Source organism: Lactuca sativa, chromosome 5 (assembly GCF_002870075.4).
Source record: "Lactuca sativa cultivar Salinas chromosome 5, Lsat_Salinas_v11, whole genome shotgun sequence".
Lineage (NCBI taxonomy): Eukaryota > Viridiplantae > Streptophyta > Magnoliopsida > Asterales > Asteraceae > Lactuca > Lactuca sativa.
The window spans coordinates 265,327,661-265,346,364 of record NC_056627.2 but is presented as its reverse complement, the minus strand read 5'-3'; the positions used below and the strand labels follow the sequence as shown (position 1 = coordinate 265,346,364).

The 18,704-nt window shown below is 29.6% G+C and overlaps 1 protein-coding gene across 1 annotated transcript; it reads left to right on the top strand.

Moving 5' to 3' along the window:
- The first annotated feature begins 12,832 nt into the window (after window positions 1-12,832).
- On the top strand, window positions 12,833-18,704 carry LOC111878066 (probable CoA ligase CCL6). The gene is made up of 19 exons (XM_023874586.3): window positions 12,833-13,189; window positions 15,049-15,112; window positions 15,191-15,280; window positions 15,511-15,567; window positions 15,668-15,716; window positions 15,804-15,880; window positions 16,034-16,073; window positions 16,158-16,252; window positions 16,333-16,497; window positions 16,606-16,716; window positions 16,784-16,871; window positions 16,953-17,019; window positions 17,096-17,171; window positions 17,254-17,371; window positions 17,445-17,690; window positions 17,762-17,901; window positions 17,984-18,166; window positions 18,254-18,373; window positions 18,486-18,704. Exons 1-19 carry the CDS (start codon window positions 13,044-13,046, stop codon window positions 18,531-18,533), a joined length of 1,980 nt encoding a protein of 659 aa, XP_023730354.1. The 5' UTR covers window positions 12,833-13,043; the 3' UTR covers window positions 18,534-18,704.

The following is an 18,704-nucleotide window of genomic DNA, read 5'->3' as shown; positions in this document are numbered from 1 at the left end:
CCTTCCGCTCACACATATACCATCTTAGCTATCAGGATACCGACCTTAATCAAGTCCCTAACGTATACCATCCTAACTACCGGGATGCAAACATAGCAAAGCAATAACATAACAACAATACCCGGATTTCCATCCGATAGAGGGCTGGCCTTGGTGTCGTAGACCCTGTCAGTATAGTGAGGATAACTCACCTGCAACTGCCGACTTGAAGGATTAAGACCACGATGCTCCGCCCACCAGCATGAACTCCACCACTGATCATTACCAAATAACCAAACCAACAAATACCAATAATTACCAAAATACCCCTGGAAGTCAACTGGTCAACCCTTGGTCAAAGTCCAAGTCCTCAGTCAAAGTCAACCTTCTTGGTTGACCTTACTCACCGAGTCAACCCGTTGACTCGTCGAGTTCCCATACTCAAAACTCCCATATCACGACTCAACTCGCCGAGTTACCCCAAGACTCGTCGAGTTCAACAATCTCTGAGTCCCATCCTGCTCAACTCGCCGAGTCGTCCCTCGACTCACCGATTCACGGCTTAACCAGAAAAGGTTATGGTTCCACGACCAGACTCGCTGAGTCCAAGAACAGACTCGCCGAGTCCAAGGCAATCTTCAACAGACTCGCCGAGTTGTTCTTCCAACTCGCCGAGTCCACACGGGACTAATCGGACCAAACCCAACCCGACTCGCCGAGTCTTCTCCCAGACTCGCCGAGTCCACACGGGTTATTCCATAATCTAAAATTACAGAGCTTCTCCTTTGCTCCAAACAATAGATCAGGGTTCCTATGGTTCATTAGCAACATAAAGTTGCTACCTTTACGTGCTTCCAAGACCCATTCACCAAAAACCAAGCTAAAATGGAACTTAACTGCAGATGTAAATTGTAAAAAGTCGAAAATAGTGTATTGTATTGTTTCGCATTTTATGTTATTTTACTAAGTCATTTTGTATGTGAAGTGAAAATGTATAGACTTAGTATATTTTTTGTATGTTCCCTATAAATAGGGACTGAGGCTAGAAGTAGAGTTGACGAGATCGAAACTCAAATCTCTCTTCTGCTTATTTTGTAATCAGTCTTAATCAATATGAGATCTGATTAATATTTACTCTTTGTGTTCTTCATCTTCAATCGTTCAAATCTATCTTTTCTTTTCTCAATTCTCGATAACAATTATCATTAATTGGTATCATAGCAGGATTCAAACTGCTTAGATCTGATTTTCGTATAAGAATCATTTGCTTTTTGAGTTACAAATTTACTCAAAATTTTCCGCGCATTTTTGGTTTTGAAAATCACTGTTGATCTTCAGATTTGAATTGATTCTGTAGTTGAATTGTTAAGTCGAGTAATCGATTAGTGATTTGTGATCAATTCATTTGATCAAATTCTGAAATTCATCAAGTTTTCAAGTTTTTGGATATTTTCTGTGTTCATCAATGGCGAACTTCAACATGAATACAATGACTTCTTTCTCTCACTTGCTTGGTTCCTCAACCAAAATTCCGATGTTAATTCCAGAATACTATGATCAGTGGGTTGATAGAATGGAAGATTACTTAAATGGAATTGATGAAGAACTTTGGAATTGTATCGATGGAACAGTACAAGCTCCTGCTAATGTTCAACCAATTGGATCATCCACTGCATCTACTGATGTTGAAGAACAACGAAAACAACTGAAGAATAATGAAAAGAGGTGCATGAGGGAACTAAGAGGTGCTCTACCTCCTGTGGTTTACAATTACATTCGTAGTTGTAAAACAGCCAAAGATATCTGGAATACTCTAAAAGAAAAGTATCAAGGTAGCGAAAAGACGAAGATCAACTCTGTGAAGCAATGTCTAGTTGAACTAAAGGAATTCATACAAAAGGATACAGAAACTCTCGAAAATTACTATGATCTTCTGAATGAGCTTATGTTTCGCTGCAATAGGTATGGTATCACTAGATCTCTCATGGAATTCAATTTAACTTTCATTATGGGTCTTCGCAAGGAATGGCGAAGTGTGAGCATGATGATTAAGAATCAACAAAGTTTTGATACAACTACATTGAATGATCTTTACAATCAACTGAAAACACATGAATGTGAGGTCTCAGAAATGTATGAAGAATCAAAACAAACTATTGGTGGTTCTTTGGCTCTTGTTTCAAAGGTATCAGAAACTGATGAAAAAGATGGTTCAGATGAAGAAGGATTTTTGATGAACTCCGATGATGAAGCTGTAGCATTCTATTCAAACAACAGAGTTAAGAAGTTTTTCAAAAAGCCTTTTAATCCAAAAGGAAAGAATAGTGATGGGAAAAATGTTGTCACAAGAACTGGAGGGGAGGAGAGGAAGAAAATGGAGAAAATAGATGAAAAACAGAAAAATGCGAATGAAGAGAAAAAGTTGAAGGGTGATTCAAGAATTTACTGTCACTATTGCAATGGTGCGAATCATTTTGCAGCTGACTGCATGTTGCGAAAGAAAGAAGAGAAGAAAGAAAAAGTTAAAGATGAAGCATACTACTCTGAAAAGATTGAAGAATTACGTGCTAAGACCAAAGGAGTGTGTTTAGTTGCTAAGGGAGAATCTGCTGAAGAAGAAAGTGGAACTTATCAGATCTGGTCTTCAGGATCTGATGACGAGGAAATGAGGCATCCCACACATGGGGCAATGTTCGCAAGTTTTGAGGATTGCGAAGAGAATATTTCAGGGCGATGTTTTGTGTCTAAATCCACTGACAAGTCACCCATGACAACCAAGGTACGTGCAATTCTTGAATCTTTTAATATTCCTTTATCTGCTTATGATGCTGAAATTGTTTCATTTGATGATACTGTGGCTTATTTTGATTCTATTATTGTGTCTGCTAGTAATGAAGCTAAGAAATTAAATGTGCAACTTAGTGAGACACGAAGAGATTTAGAAATAAAGAAGAGCAGAGTTGAAAAATTGGAAATGCAAGTCAAAAATATAGATTGTGATAGGAATAATCTTACTATTGATGTTAGGTTGTTGCTAGCACAAAGAAACATATATTGTAATTCTGCAAAACGACTGTATGCAAAATTAACAACTTTACATCATTCTTCTGATATTAGCAAAGAACAACATAGGAAACTTTTACCTTTTCTTGAGTATGAACGTGAAAAAGTTGATGTTGTTTCTTATGATTGCAAAAGTACAATTGCTCAATTTGACAAAATACCTGATTATAGATATTCATATGGTATTGTCAAAATTGATGAATTTCTGAATGCTGATGAGTTGGTTAACATTATCAATGAAAGTTTGACAAAGAGTGAACAAGTGAAAATCATAAAGAAAACCGAAAATTCAACTCTTGCCTCACAATTCAATTATGCTGATATTGATGAAAATTCTGATAATGTGAGTGAAATCAGTGAGATAGAAGAGGAAGAAGAGGTTGATTGTTCTCAATTGTCAATCATAAATATCACATCTAAGATCAAAGATAAAGAAATAATAGTTGATTCAATAGTAAAGGATGAAATTGATAAACCTTCAACTTCGCAACATTGTAAGTTTGATAATGTGGAAGTTGAAAGCTGGAAATCTGATGACACTGATGAAAATAAAGGAGAAAAGAAAGTTTCAACTGAAACACCTCAAATCTGATGAAAATTAGGGTTGGCTTTTGCATAGTTAAACAAAGGGCTTTCTTCACATAGAATCCATATAGAACTCAAATCTGGAGTTTCAACTCCAAATCTAGCTCATGCATCAAGATCTCATCATAAATTCCTCCAAACAAACCCAAAAGCTCCATGAAAGGTGGATCTAGAAGGAATAAAGCCAAGATGACGAATCCTTACCTCAAAACAACCTCCAACTGAAGAGTAAACCAAATCTCCTCAAGCTTCCTTGATCCAAGCTTCTTAATCTTCAAGACTTCCTTCCTAAATCCACTTATCTAAGCTCCAAAATGCTCCCAAGGCTCTTACTTATGATTTTAGGGCTGCTAATTCTCAGGGGAGTAATAAGGGGCCGAAATGGGGGCTTAAGGCTCCTTAAATAGGGTGCAAACCCTAGGAATTAGGGTTTTTCATTCCAACACAGACTCGTCGATTCCAACCTCCGACTCGGCGAGTCCGATCACTTAACATGTGCCCGACACACGCTTAGACTCGACGAGTTGCAGCTCCTACTCGCCGAGTTCCTCTTTTCCAACTTACACTCCCGAACTCTAAATTCTGACTTGGGATGTTACAAAAAGTATCAAAATGGTTAAAGAATTAAAGGGGTTGGAATTATCAAGTTTTTAGAAAATGGACCAAAGTTGTCAATTCCTTAAAGTTTTGTGGCCAAACTTTGAATATTAAAAGGTTTCTAAATAATGAAATTTTTTTGATTGAAATGATCAAAAGTATCAAAATGGCTAAAAAATGAGGGCAAAGTTGACAGAAAACATGCAAGTTTACTATTGATATGGGAACAAAGTTTTAATATATATATATATATATATATATATATATATATATATATATATATATATATATGTTTTAAAAAGTATTAGTGATGATACAATTGTGAAATATTTCAAGAGATAAGACTAAGTCAGGTATAATTGTAAGAATTTTAAATATATTTTTGAGTATTTGATATGACCCACTATTAATATTCTTTAAACTCTTTCATTCAGAGGGCCAGCCCATTGCATGTGCACCAAGTGCCCATGAACACGGCCCAAAAAATTATAGGGGCTAATTTTTTTTATAGTATTTTTAGTAGTATATACTTATTTAATGGCTCAAAACAAAAAATAAAAAAAGGTTATTCTTTTTCGTCGACTGCACGCAAGCAAGGAGGGGGCGGTCGAACGGGAAGAAATTTCGGGAAAAAAACGTTTGGGTTCTTCACTTATTACGCTACAAGCATATGGCATTCATTACAGAGCAACAATATTATTGATATTTTGATTGCTTATTTTATGTTTTATCCATCGATTCCAATCAGTACGGGCAATCAACATAATCTTACTTCTTCTTTATTTCTTCTCAAAACTCTGAAGCAAGTCAAGGCTTCAAGCCCTTCAAGCAACGATTTTACTTCACAATTAAAGATTCAGTGGTTTCGAAATCAGAAGGTTTCAATTTTTGAAATTAGAAACAATCTAAATACAACAATCTGCTTGAGGTTTAGACTTTCGAAATTAGAAGGTAACATTAAGGCATTTCTTATTTTTTTCATGGATTTCTTATTTGTTAATTGTTAATAATAAGTGCTTAGTTTTATATTTATAAATTCTAATCAGATTTTTTTTCTTCTCATATTCTGCTTCCAATCAGTAATCAGTAAATCTTAAGAACAAAGATATCAGTTTGACAATTTCTAAATTTCTAACTTCGTTTTTGATTTTGAAGGTGGTTTCTGATTCTAAATTTGTAAGACAGAACTTAAAAGAAAAAAGGAAGTAAGGAAATTAGTTTCTAAATTTTGAATGTACAAGCAAATCCTGGTTTCTTTTTTTATTTTAGGTTTCTTAATTCGTTTCTATTTTTGGTTTCTAATATTGAGATATATCATGTTGATTTGGAATTTGGATTATGTTCTTTTTACAGTTTTGTTACACTTTCTGGCTTTCTTGTTGATTTGAAGTGTTGAAATTCTAGAACCAAGAAGAAATTTACAAATCACAAAAAAGGTCGTTTCTTTCTTTTCTACAATTTGCAATGCCTCATAGATTAAAAAAATATGTATCTGGATATGGAAAACGTAAGAAGAAACAAAAAACTGAAGAAGATAATAAAACTCAAGCAGGATCAGTGGATAAGTTTATAACAAAAAAAAAACACAAAACTTTCAGGAAAATGAAACACAAACGGTTAATGAAGCTAATCTTGATGACAAGGATAATGTTGATGCTAATGTTAATAATAATGTTGATATTAATGATAATGCTAAATTGCTAATGTTGATGTTAATGTTGATATTAATGATAATTTTAATGTTGATGTTGATAATAATGTTGATTTTCACACTTTTGATATATTTGATCCAAAAAATTAGGATGTTTTTGATTCTAACATGATAAATATTTTAGCATTGAAAAGGTCCTAAAAGAGATTTATCCATTATAAAATGTCCTAAAGATAAATATTTAAGAAGATTTTCTGCAACATATTAAATGGCGAATTATTCTCTCCAAAACTATTATTTTTATAAAATAATAATTATTTCTTACTTAATTACAAGAGTTGAATATACTTATTAATAATCAAATTCTTAATAAATAATCAATAAGTGACGATTTTCTAAATGTATGACCTTATAAAATCATATGTTATTGACAATCATTATTATAAAATGATTATTAAGTATATAGATCCAACAGGTCTAGATCAAACCAATCTATTCAATTTTTTTTTGAAACCTGTTCAGATCCGTCCTAATGATCACCTCTACCATATATATATATATATATATATATATATATATATATATATATATATATATATATATATATATATATATATATATATATATATATATATATATATATATATATATATATATATATATATATATATATATATATATATATATGGAGAAGTTCAATAGAGACCCATAATTATGGGTTCTTCAAAGAACCAATTTTTTTTTTCAATTTCTAGAGCTTATTCTTTATCGAAAAAATAATCTAAAAATATCTAAATTCATATATTAACATTGTGAATGTGAAAAATATTTTTCGGATTCACCGTGTGAATCTGGATTCACGTTGTGAATTTTCGAAGATTCACATTGTGAATTTGACGTAAAAAAAATCGAATTTTATATCATTGGAAAAAGAATAAAAAGTTATGAATTTCTGTGTTTTTAGTTTTTCTTTTTTGATAAAAAATTAGTTCTAAAAGTTGAAAAAAAGATTGGTTCCTTGGTTAATTATGGTTCTCTATTGAACCTCATCCTATATATATATATATATATATATATATATATATATATATATATATAGAGAGAGAGAGAGAGAGAGAAAGAGAGAGAGAGAGGTAAGTTCAATTGAGAAAAAATAAAATGTTGAGAATGGGGGAATCATTCTCAGCCAATCATTTTATATATGTAAAACACATTTAGATTAAGTCATTAAAGACACGTTGTTTTTCTGAATCGTTCATTCGTTCTTCATCAACAACATTTGTTATTCATTCATCTGGATCGTTCATCTGTTCTTCATCAACATCATATCTTCTCCATCAACATCATCTGTTCTTCATCAACGTCATCTGTTCTTCATAAAAAAAAAATCAACGTTATTTCATCAAAATAACATCAATTCTTCATCAAATATCTTCGTTATTTCATCAAAATGTTGTGATTCATCATCAAAAACATTTATTCGTACTATTAAGTGTAAGTCGTGATTCAATCTTGTCCAGTTTCATTGATGTCAAGCAAAATCGATAAACATAATGCATATTTATCGATGTCACATCATTTTGCGATCACCAGTCATCGAAACTTCATCAATCGAACCTTCACCAATATCAAAAAACAAATAGCAATCGAAAGTGCATCAAGATAACCATATATTTGAAGATTTTTTTTTAAATCGATTTTCAGGCTTGAAAAACGAAGTTTTTCATAAAAAATTTCACAAATTTTGATCTAAACCTACTGATTATTGATCAATTTTGATAGGATTTGATTTGTGTTGTAATTATTGGCTTCAATTGTTAATTTTTTTACCATAATTATATGAGTTAATTTATTTGCACGCCAACTGTTCGATGAAATGCATAAACTAAATATATCACGTAATATTCACAAGTGAATATGTCTTTACACGAGAATCAATGTATGTCTTTTAAAAATACAAAGTAACTATGTAATTCATATGTGAATAACATATAAAAATTATTTTCACATGCAAATACATGTAATATTCACAAATGAATACAAGTAATATTCATAAATGATAATGTATTTTTTTCGAAAAAAAAAACATTTTTTTGAGGTCCTAAGCAAGTTTGTAATTCATATGTGAATAACAGATAAAAATTATATCTGCGTGTGAACATATGTAATATTCACAAATGAATATACATGTAATAATCAAATGTGAATATATATGTATTATTCACAAATGAATAAATATGTCAATAAAACCGAGGACTACAAAATATATAAAGTTAAAGATAAAAAAAGTATTTGATAAGAATATATATTTATTCACATACAACTAATCTTTTTAGGTTAATAAAATAATTATATAAGCATATATATTTTTATTAATGTTATATTCATTTGTGAATAAATGATAACTTTTTTTTTTCGGAAAATTATAAAAATAGAAAAACGTCATTTTGATGCCCTAAACAGTCCCGAATGGCCGAAAAACACCGTACGTCACAGCGAAGCGGTGAGTTTTGTAAATCGCATCATTTTACATCAAATATGCGAATTTCGTCCAATTCCGAGACTAAACTTCATTGCGGCAAACTGTTTTGATGATGTCACTAAATTTCCATTCCTACTAGTGATGACATCATCATGACATGCTATGTATTCATATATGAATAAAGTTTAGAAATCATTACGACATTTTTAGTATTGATGTTACTAACTTCCATCCCACTAGTAAAAACATCATTGTAATCTGTTATTTGTATTTATGTGAATAAACTATACATGTATATTTATTTATTTTGTGAATACAACCTTTATATATAAAAATAAACAATACACTATAAGAATTGGTTTGTGAATAGTTTTTTTTCTATATTGTAACAATATTATTTTACATGTAAAATCAACATTATACTAAGACAAACAACATTGTATTGGTTAATGAATATCATTTGCATTTGAATTTAACATGATCAAAATAAAGAATATATTAAATTGTATAACATTTACACGTGAATATAAAAACATATTGTCTTCGTCAATGATATCTTCTCAATTACGTCAACCAATCGTCAACCACCAGGATATGAACAAACCATTGATTGAAATGTTATTCTTTTATTGAGTTATAACGATACCTGAAAAACATGTGAATATACATAAAAAATGTTAAAAATATACTTTTAGTTCATAATAATAGCGATTTATCACATTCTAATTATCACATGATATATTCACACATGAATGTATAATCATATGTGAATATTATATGATATATGTTGTTTATATTGTATATATACATGTGATATTACATGGTATATTCACAAATGAATATTACATAGTATATTCATATATGAATATTATATGGTAGATTTACATGTGAATATTATATAGTATATTTACTTGTGAATATTACACATTCTAGTCACATCTAAATATTGCATGGTATATTCATTCATGAATATTATACAGTATATTCACATATGAATAATATATAGTATATACACTTGTGAATATGATACAATATATTTATATTTAAATATTAAACGATGCATTCACTTGTGAATATTACATAATATTATCAATTGTACGTATTAGATAATATATTCACTTATGAATATTAGATGATATATTCATATGTGAATATTACATAATTTATTCACATATGAATATTACACAGAATATTAACATATGAATATTACAAGGTATATTCACAAATATATATAATTTTTATATGTTATTCACATATGAATAACATATAAAATTATATATTTGTTTTGTGTTTTAATAATCATATACTGATTAAGATGCGAAAACATATTCATATGTGAATATAACGTGGTAATTTAATTTATGCATTTCATCAAACAGTTGGAGTGCATACAAGTAAGCTTTTTCAAAAATGCTAAAAACATGATACTTTGACTATTTAAAACTTACAAAATAGTAGATTGATAGAGAATTATATGAAATTTTTCAAAAAAAAAAAATGATTTGATGTTTTTCTAACCTTAATTTCGAAATTTTGTTTGATGATCGATGTTGAATGAATGATATGAAGTGAAGCTGTTGTTGATTATTGATGATGTTGATCTAATGACACTGGGAGTATAATTAATCGTAGATGTTGAAGATATGCTCGTATTCAAGCAAAATTAAAGGTTGGATTGAAAGAACCAAAAACAAAATTTTTTTTGTCTACTGTTGAATGACGTTGATGAACGTGTTTTTGACGAAGATGAATGATTGATTAACACTGGATGATGTTGATCGAGGATTTAATTGAAGAAATTTGGATGATCGTTGAAGTTTGGAGAAGAAATTTGGATGATGAACAATCGAGTAGTAATGAATTTGAATTGTTATCAAATTATCCACAGTTACGTATCTGTGATTGAAGGATATCATATCATATTTACAAGTTTGTCACCGTGTATTTTATGTTAAGGTGCTAATTAAATGATTGGCTGAGAATGATTCCCCCATTCTCAACCTTTTTTTTTCTCAATTGAACCTCCTCTCTCTCTCTCTCTCTCTCTCTCTCTCTCTCTATATATATATATATATATATATATATATATATATATATATATATATATATATATATATATATATATATATATATATATATACACACAAAGGCCATTGATATATTTAACAATTCCTTAAAGCATACGTATAAATTCTATGTTTCTTTAGGTACACAAGATATGCACTCTTATATGTCGTATTGGCATTAGCAACAATTCTAAAAAAACAAGTAAAAGCAAAGAGAGTGACGTGCATGAAGTCCAAAAAAGGTGAACACAAAACGTAAGGGAATCATGTCCTAGCCATTAAGGTTTCTTAATTTACTTTTCGGTATGTAATTTTTTCAAAGCACAAAGATTAATTTCCAATTAATAAACCATAAGGACTTTTTCGGTATGTAATTTGAATTAATCAATAGTATAAAATCGTAAGGACTTTTCAATATGTAATTTGAGTTTATCAAAGGCAATAATGATTGGTCGGACTTAGGACTTAGAAAACGATAAGAAAGTCATTTTAGATGGTTGAAGACCAGAACCCTAATAAAATAAAATCATAACGACATTTCCATGCAACGAAATACAAATATGGATTAGAATTGTGAAATTTTGTAAATCATAAACACCATTTTTGTAGTTTACCATATGATTAGTAAGTGTTTAAATAATAAATAATAATTAAAAATTCACATAAGGGTACAATTGTCACCGAGAAAGTTATCATATGAAACACAAATCCAAGGACATTAACATTAAGAATTTTTTAAACTTTGAAATAAACTTAATTACAATTTTTGGTAAAACACATAAACGATTCTTGTAATTATTTTACATTTTACTATACAATATAATAGTATTAGGATTTGAGACTTAAGTTGTATTTATTTAATGAAGGTGATTCAACTACCCAAAATTAATGAAGAGCACGTGGACCGAGAAATATTTATATTTCTCATTTTCATGATTAATCGGTGTTACAATATCAATTTTAAAATATTTGTTAATACATGTTACATGTAGCATGTATGGACAAAAACAATGGCCTAATTAATGTATGATAAAAGAATATTACAACTTTGTTTTAGATACGTTTTGGTAATTAAATTGCATAAAACAACAACCACTAATTTGGTTTTGAGAATTATAAGACCGGCTTAAGCATATATAAATTTCAAAGTCTTATCCTAATTAGTTATGAAAAATATAAACAATCCACATGAAAGAATAATCAAAGGAAATATCGTAAACCAGATTTATATAATTAACTTATCTGGAATAACAATGATGAATAAGAATATCATATATCTGCAAGAAAAGAAATATATTGTTTTTTCATGAAACGTTTTATAATATAATCTTTAAAAAAAGAAAATTATACGTATCAATAGTATATACGAGTAGTAAGCAATCTTTTCTCATGAGATCATCTGATGCGGCAAGCGGTCGATGCGAATAAAGAAATCCAAACAAAATGTTGTAGCTCATCCATAATAAAAGGTGAGAAAAACAAAACAATCTTTTCCTATAAGTTTAACTTAATTTCACTAATATAAAACCAAACTATTTACTATTTAGCGTTGAATGATTCTAACCGCTCAATGATCTAAAAAAATATACAGTTTTTTTAACTGTTTAGAGGCGATTCAAAAGTTCAAAAGACTATTAAATGCACCAAATGTTAAATGATTTATATTTGAACTGGCTTCAGCTTTTAGGTTATCAAAAAACCCTTTATTTACCGTCGATAACAAATTAATTAACAATTATAAATCTACTATAATAAATAAAAATAATTTTGTCACATGTCAATTTTTAATGAGTTTTGATATTTATCATTTTCTGATATTTTTTAAATAATAATATCCACATGTAAATTTATGGTTTTTTTAAATAAAATTAAAAAGCCACATAATATATATATATATATATATATATATATATATATATATATATATAAAGTATCAAATATAATAAATATTATAATAAATTGCAATCAATATGATTCTTTATTCTTTATTTTAAAATTTTATTTTAAAAAATATTTACTATTTACATTTTAATATTTTAATTTCCTTGATCAATCTATGTAATACATAGGTTTTACACCTAGTATATTCATATATATATATATATATATATATATATATATATATATATATATATATATATATATATATATATATATATATATATATATATATATATATAATTTTGTTATATAGGTGTTGCTTGTTTGTCATGTCAAATTCGCATCACAACAAGTTTTTTTTTTTTTTTTTTGAAACAGCCATATATTATTCGCATCACATCAAGTATTACATCTATTGTGAATTTGTATTTTACTCTAGTAGTAAAAAAATGTTATCAATTATTTTGAGATATAATCCCTTAAGAAAACTAATATTAATATTTGTGGTAGATGAAGCATTAAAGATTGTATACCATTTACGTGAAAATGAGTGGGAATCCTTAGCAGGAAGAGTGCAAGCTTTAAAGAGAGACTCATGTCATAAAAGCTCCGCTGTATAATGCAGCTGAGCCACCACCACCCCGGCCCCCTTCTTTAATTAATTTCTTCCTCCTCTTTTAACAACCACTTCTCCCTCCACTCACTCATCTCCCCATCACCTCCATCTCCGCCTGAAAACATGTCGGTTTACACCATTAAAGTTGACGATTCAAGACCGGCTGCCGGCGAAATGCCGTCTGCAGGTCCGGCGTACAGGTGCATTTACGCCAAGGATGCTCTCATGGAGTTGCCTCCCGGTTATGACTCACCCTGGGATTTCTTCAGGTTACTTATTTTTTTACAGTTTCATCGGTTTTCATCATGCATTCATGCTTGAAAACCCTATCGTTCTTGAAAACCCGTTATTTATTTATTTATTTTTTATTGTGATTTTAGATGTGCATGTATATGGATTTTTACATATAAATATTTATGGAAAAGATCTATAGCTATTATCAGTATTGTCGTCATTCACGAGATATGATCTTCGATTGGAGAAATTTTGAATAACTTTAATGGCAGTATATATGATCGATCTTCCGAGTCATTAGAAATTTAAAAGAAAAAAGAAAATATTTTAGTTGTTTTGTGTTTGATAGAAGTTTGAAAAAACATTGGTCGTCGGGTCGGTTTGACTTTTGTTTCCAATTAAGATAGGATCTCACCGGTCTAGTAATATAATTAACAGTTACGATTTTGTTTGTACGTTTCCAATTTGTTTTAATAATTAACTAAACGTCATAATACATATTTTAATTTGTTAATCTAAGAAACAAGTTAGTGAAGCATAATGTTTTCTGTTGTTAGTAAATGGTATGTTTTAAAACATTAAATAACGTCATTTTCTTGACAACTTAGAACATAATGACAAAAAATAGTGGGTTTTTGTTGTGTGTTCCAAGTGATGGGCGTTTTCAAGCGATTTGGACAATAAAATTAAGATAACTAATTGTAAAAATATTACAGTTAATTAAGGCTAATTCAACAAAATTCTGTTTTTTCGTACAAATTTCTAAGCATGATATATTTTTATCACTATAAGTTATTAATTAAATCTAACAGCTTTGAAAGTCATCCGTACATAATTGTTAATTATGTTTTTATTCAAAATAATTGATTAACAGTGATGCAATAGCAGTTAAAAAGTTTAAATTTATAAAAAGTTTATTATTTTTATTTAAATGGGATAATGCTTAGTTAATTCTATACAACTTGATTAATATGATTTTCTTAGAATACTAAGTGTGAGATCCATGTATTATATAAGTGTATTAAAAAAAAATTAAATATAAAATTTTAACAATTTGAAAAGTTTGAATTTATAAGAAAAATGAGAAATTTTTTGAATTATTAAAATTAATGAAACTTTAATGAATTGAATATATTACATATATAAACCATTTCTAATAAATACCTTACATATATATTATCTTACATATTAAATGTGGAATTTTAATTTAATAAAATGAAAAATACAATAAAATGACAAGTGGAAAATAAAAATTTAAAAATTTTAGAGTTTATTTAAAAAAAACTTTCATTTATTAGAGTATACTAGATGTGAGACTCATGTATTATATGAGTTTATTTAAAAAAAAATTAAATATGAAAATTTAACAATTTGAGAATTTGAATTTATACAAAAAATGAGAAAAATTTTGAATTATTAAAATTAATGAGACTTTAATACATTACATATATAAACACTTTCTAATAAATACCTTTTATATATATATATATATATATATATATATATATATATATATATATATATATATATATATATATATATATATTACCTTACATATTAAATGTGAAAATTTAATTTAATAAAATGACAAGTGGAAAATATAAATTCAAAAATTTTAGAAAATAACACGTGTTCAAGGAGAAGAAGACGTATGTAAAAAAGATTTTGTTTTATTAAGGAGGATTTATTATTTATTTATTAGAGTAGATATGTTATTATTTGTTACAATGCTTTTATTAAATAGTATATTATTTCATAGTGTAAAAGTTATCCAAAGAATATTTTCATGTCATCATGATTTTATTACAAATAGTCGTTGCTTTGATTTTTAATATCGAAAGCAATCGGAAGGTTTTAGATGATCATATTAAAAGCTTTTGGTTATTGGTTACAGCGAGTCAGTTAAGAGAAACCCAAAGAACCCTGCGCTTGGTCGTCGTCAAATCATCGATGGAAAGGTACGCAAATCCGCCATTTACGTGCGTATGAATATATGAACTCCATGGAAGATGATGATTGGATTCAATTTCTTACAGGCCGGTGGTTATTCATGGCTATCATATCAAGATGCCTACAATTCTGCTATCAAAATTGCATCCGCCATCCGAACACGATCTGTTAATCCAGTGAGTTCCTGACTTCGATAATTTTATATCTATTTATATATCTAATTTTTAAAACAGTAGACAGTTGTGAGGTTTATTAAAAAAAAATTCGTTTATGCTAGAGCATAGTGACTGTTGAGAGATGTGTCCTAATTTGAAAATTCTGAGCGTTTCCTTATCGATTAAATCTCATGTCTTCAAAAGTGATTTGTTTGGTATGATTTTGTTCAATTTCTCAAATTTGAATTTAGGGAGATCGATGCGGCATATATGGAACTAACAGTCCCGAATGGATAATTTCGATGGAGGTATGATTATATCAGTAGGGTATATCTTCTTAATCATACTCTTCTATTGTGAATTTCATTTGAGGCAAAAAATGATCTTGTCGAGTTCATCTTTTCACAGGCTTGTAACTGCAATGGCATAACCTATGTGCCCCTATATGACACACTTGGTACACTTCCATGTCTTTTTATTTATGAAACTTGAGGTCTATTTTATTTGTATTAATCTAAACATCATTTGAGTATCCTTGCCACAGGTGCTAATGCAGTTGAGTACATCATCAACCATGCAGAAATTTCCCTAGTTTTTGTTCAAGAGAGCAAGTTGGCTGCTGTAAGTTATACTCTTATCTTCTTTATCCAAGTTCCTTAATTGCATTACATATGCACATAAGCTTTACATATGGAGCATCCTCCCTATTATAAGTCTATCAGACATTTGTTCTTATCACTTTCTTGATTGATTGGTTTTAAATAATTCATGCAGGTATTATCATGTGTTCCAAATTGCTCATCAAATCTAAAAAGTAAGCTAACTTCACAAATCAATTCATCAAAGAATCTATGTACATTTTCAAAATGACTAAGTTCTGTCTGTGTCCTTGTTGAAGCTATTGTGAGCTTTGGGAATGTTTCTGGATCACAAAAGAAGGAAGCCATGGAACAAGGTGTTGATTGCTTCTCATGGGAAGAATTTACTTCAATGGTAAGTACTGTATTTCTGCTTAAATCAGAAATTTCCAGCAATCACTCAAATAATGATCACATCTTTTTCATCATTTTCAGGGAAACTTGGATGATGAACTCCCTGCAAAACATAAAAATGACATTTGCACAATAATGTATACAAGTGGGACAACTGGAGAACCAAAAGGAGTCATACTAAATAACTCTACTTTCATGTCTGAAGTCCTATCTGTACATCAACTACTTGTAGAAACAGACAAACCTGTAAGTTGCAAATCAAAATTTTCCATGTTTACAGAATTCTGAATTCTGCATTTGTATATAACCAGACTCTTTAATATTTTGTGTTCATGTTTTACTCCTATATTGCAGGCCACAGAAGAAGATACCTACTTCTCTTTTCTTCCATTAGCACATATATTTGATCAGATAATGGAGACATATTGCATCTACAGTGGTTCCTCAATAGGGTTTTGGCAAGGAGTAAGAATTTATCTAATTTGTTTATAATAATACTTTCATAATCTAATTTCAATCCAACTTTTTTCAGGATATCAGATATTTGATTGAGGACCTTCTTGTGTTACAACCAACCATATTTTGTGGTGTCCCACGTGTTTATGACCGCATTTACACTGGTAAAAAAAAAAAAAACTACCTTTGAAAATTTCAAGATCATTCATTATTTTACATAATTATATTTTTGAAATCACTCTTAGGTATAATGGCCAAGATTTCAACCGGTGGTGCTGTAAAAAAGGCATTATTCGACTTTGCATACAATTAGTATGTTCATCATTTCATCATTTTCCATTTATTCTCTTTCTCCCTGTTCTATGACTAACTTAACAATTTATACCAGTAAATTGAGGAATCTTGAAAAGGGTATCCAACAAGACAAATCCGCCCCTCTTCTGGACAAGCTGGTCTTCGATAAGGTCAAATCCCAGTGTTTTTTTTACTAAATTATTTATTTAAAATTTTCATTTTTATGATTTTGATTTTATTATTCCAATCCAGATCAAACAAGGGTTTGGAGGACGTGTTCGTCTTATGTTATCTGGAGCTGCACCTTTACCACAACACGTTGAGGAATTTTTAAGAGTCACATGTTGCACTGTCCTCTCACAAGGATACGGTTGGTATATATCTTTTATTTTTTATAATTAAATATATTAATTAACTTTTTGTAAAAATTTATAAAATGGCAGGTCTTACCGAAAGTTGCGGTGGATGTTTTACATCCATAGCAAATGTGCATTCCATGATCGGAACCGTTGGTGTCCCAATGACAACAATTGAAGCAAGACTAGAATCAGTGCCCGAAATGGGATATGACGCTCTTGCCCCTGTGCCACGTGGCGAAATTTGCTTGAGGGGAAACACTTTGTTTTCAGGGTACCATAAGCGAGAGGATCTTACAAACTCTGTCCTTGTGGACGGCTGGTTCCATACTGGTAAAAACATTTAAAAATTATTTTTACTAATAAAAGGTACAAAATTTTGATTTTTTTTTTGCAATTTACAGGTGATATTGGGGAATGGCAACCTGATGGAGCAATGAAAATTATCGACAGGAAAAAAAATATATTTAAGTTGTCACAAGGGGAATATGTTGCAGTTGAAAACATTGAAAGCACGTATTCACGTTGCCCCTTGGTAACCTCGGTATGTAAATATTTATTACTTACTACTATAATGTTATAGTATAATTATAATAATCATTAACGAATTTGTTGTGATTTGACAGATTTGGGTGTACGGAAATAGTTTTGAATCTTTTCTAGTTGGTGTTGTGGTGCCGGATAGATTGGCGATTGAAGAATGGGCAGAAAAGAATGGCGAATCAGGGGATTTTGTGTCGCTGTGTAACAACTCGAATGTTAGAAAATATGTCCTTGATGAGCTTAATTCTGAAGCTCAGAAAAATAAAGTAAGTTCAATTTTAAATTAAATATGAAATTTGTTGTTTTATTATTTTGGGTGATAGATGATAAAATAAATTGGGTACACAAAACAGCTTCGTGGTTTTGAGATGCTGAAAGCGGTTCATTTGGAGCCAGTTCCGTTTGACTTTGAAAGGGAATTGATAACTCCCACTTTTAAACTGAAGAGGCAGCAGCTCCTAAAATATTACAAGGTATCTCTAATTTACATAATGGTCCCTGTGGTTTCTGATTTTTACTTTGTTTAGTCCAAAATTGAAATGTTTTTTTTTTTGTTTTGATACTTACTCTTTTGTCTATCTGTAGGATTGCATTGATCAACTATATAGTGAAGCGAAGACATCTAAGAAATGAAACTGAAACACGTGGGTGGATCCATGGCATTCAAAGCAACGTTCAGGTCGTGTTTTGTGTATTGTAAATTCATACGTTATTTTTGAACATGTTTGTCACGTAGAAATCTCTATATATATGGTTTGTAATATTGTATTATTAAAGATTATAAAGGCTATTTACATTTTGTCA

What these genes read in the sequence shown, in the direction of transcription:
- LOC111878066 (XM_023874586.3), top strand. Translation starts at nt 13,044, where the DNA reads ATGTCGGTTTACACCATTAAAGTTGACGATTCAAGACCGGCTGCCGGC. An exon ending in GAACACGATCTGTTAATCCA is followed by an intron (nt 15,281 to 15,510) that starts GTGAGTTCCTGA and finishes ATTTGAATTTAG; the next exon opens with GGAGATCGATGCGGCATATA. An exon ending in TTGTAGAAACAGACAAACCT is followed by an intron (nt 16,498 to 16,605) that starts GTAAGTTGCAAA and finishes CCTATATTGCAG; the next exon opens with GCCACAGAAGAAGATACCTA.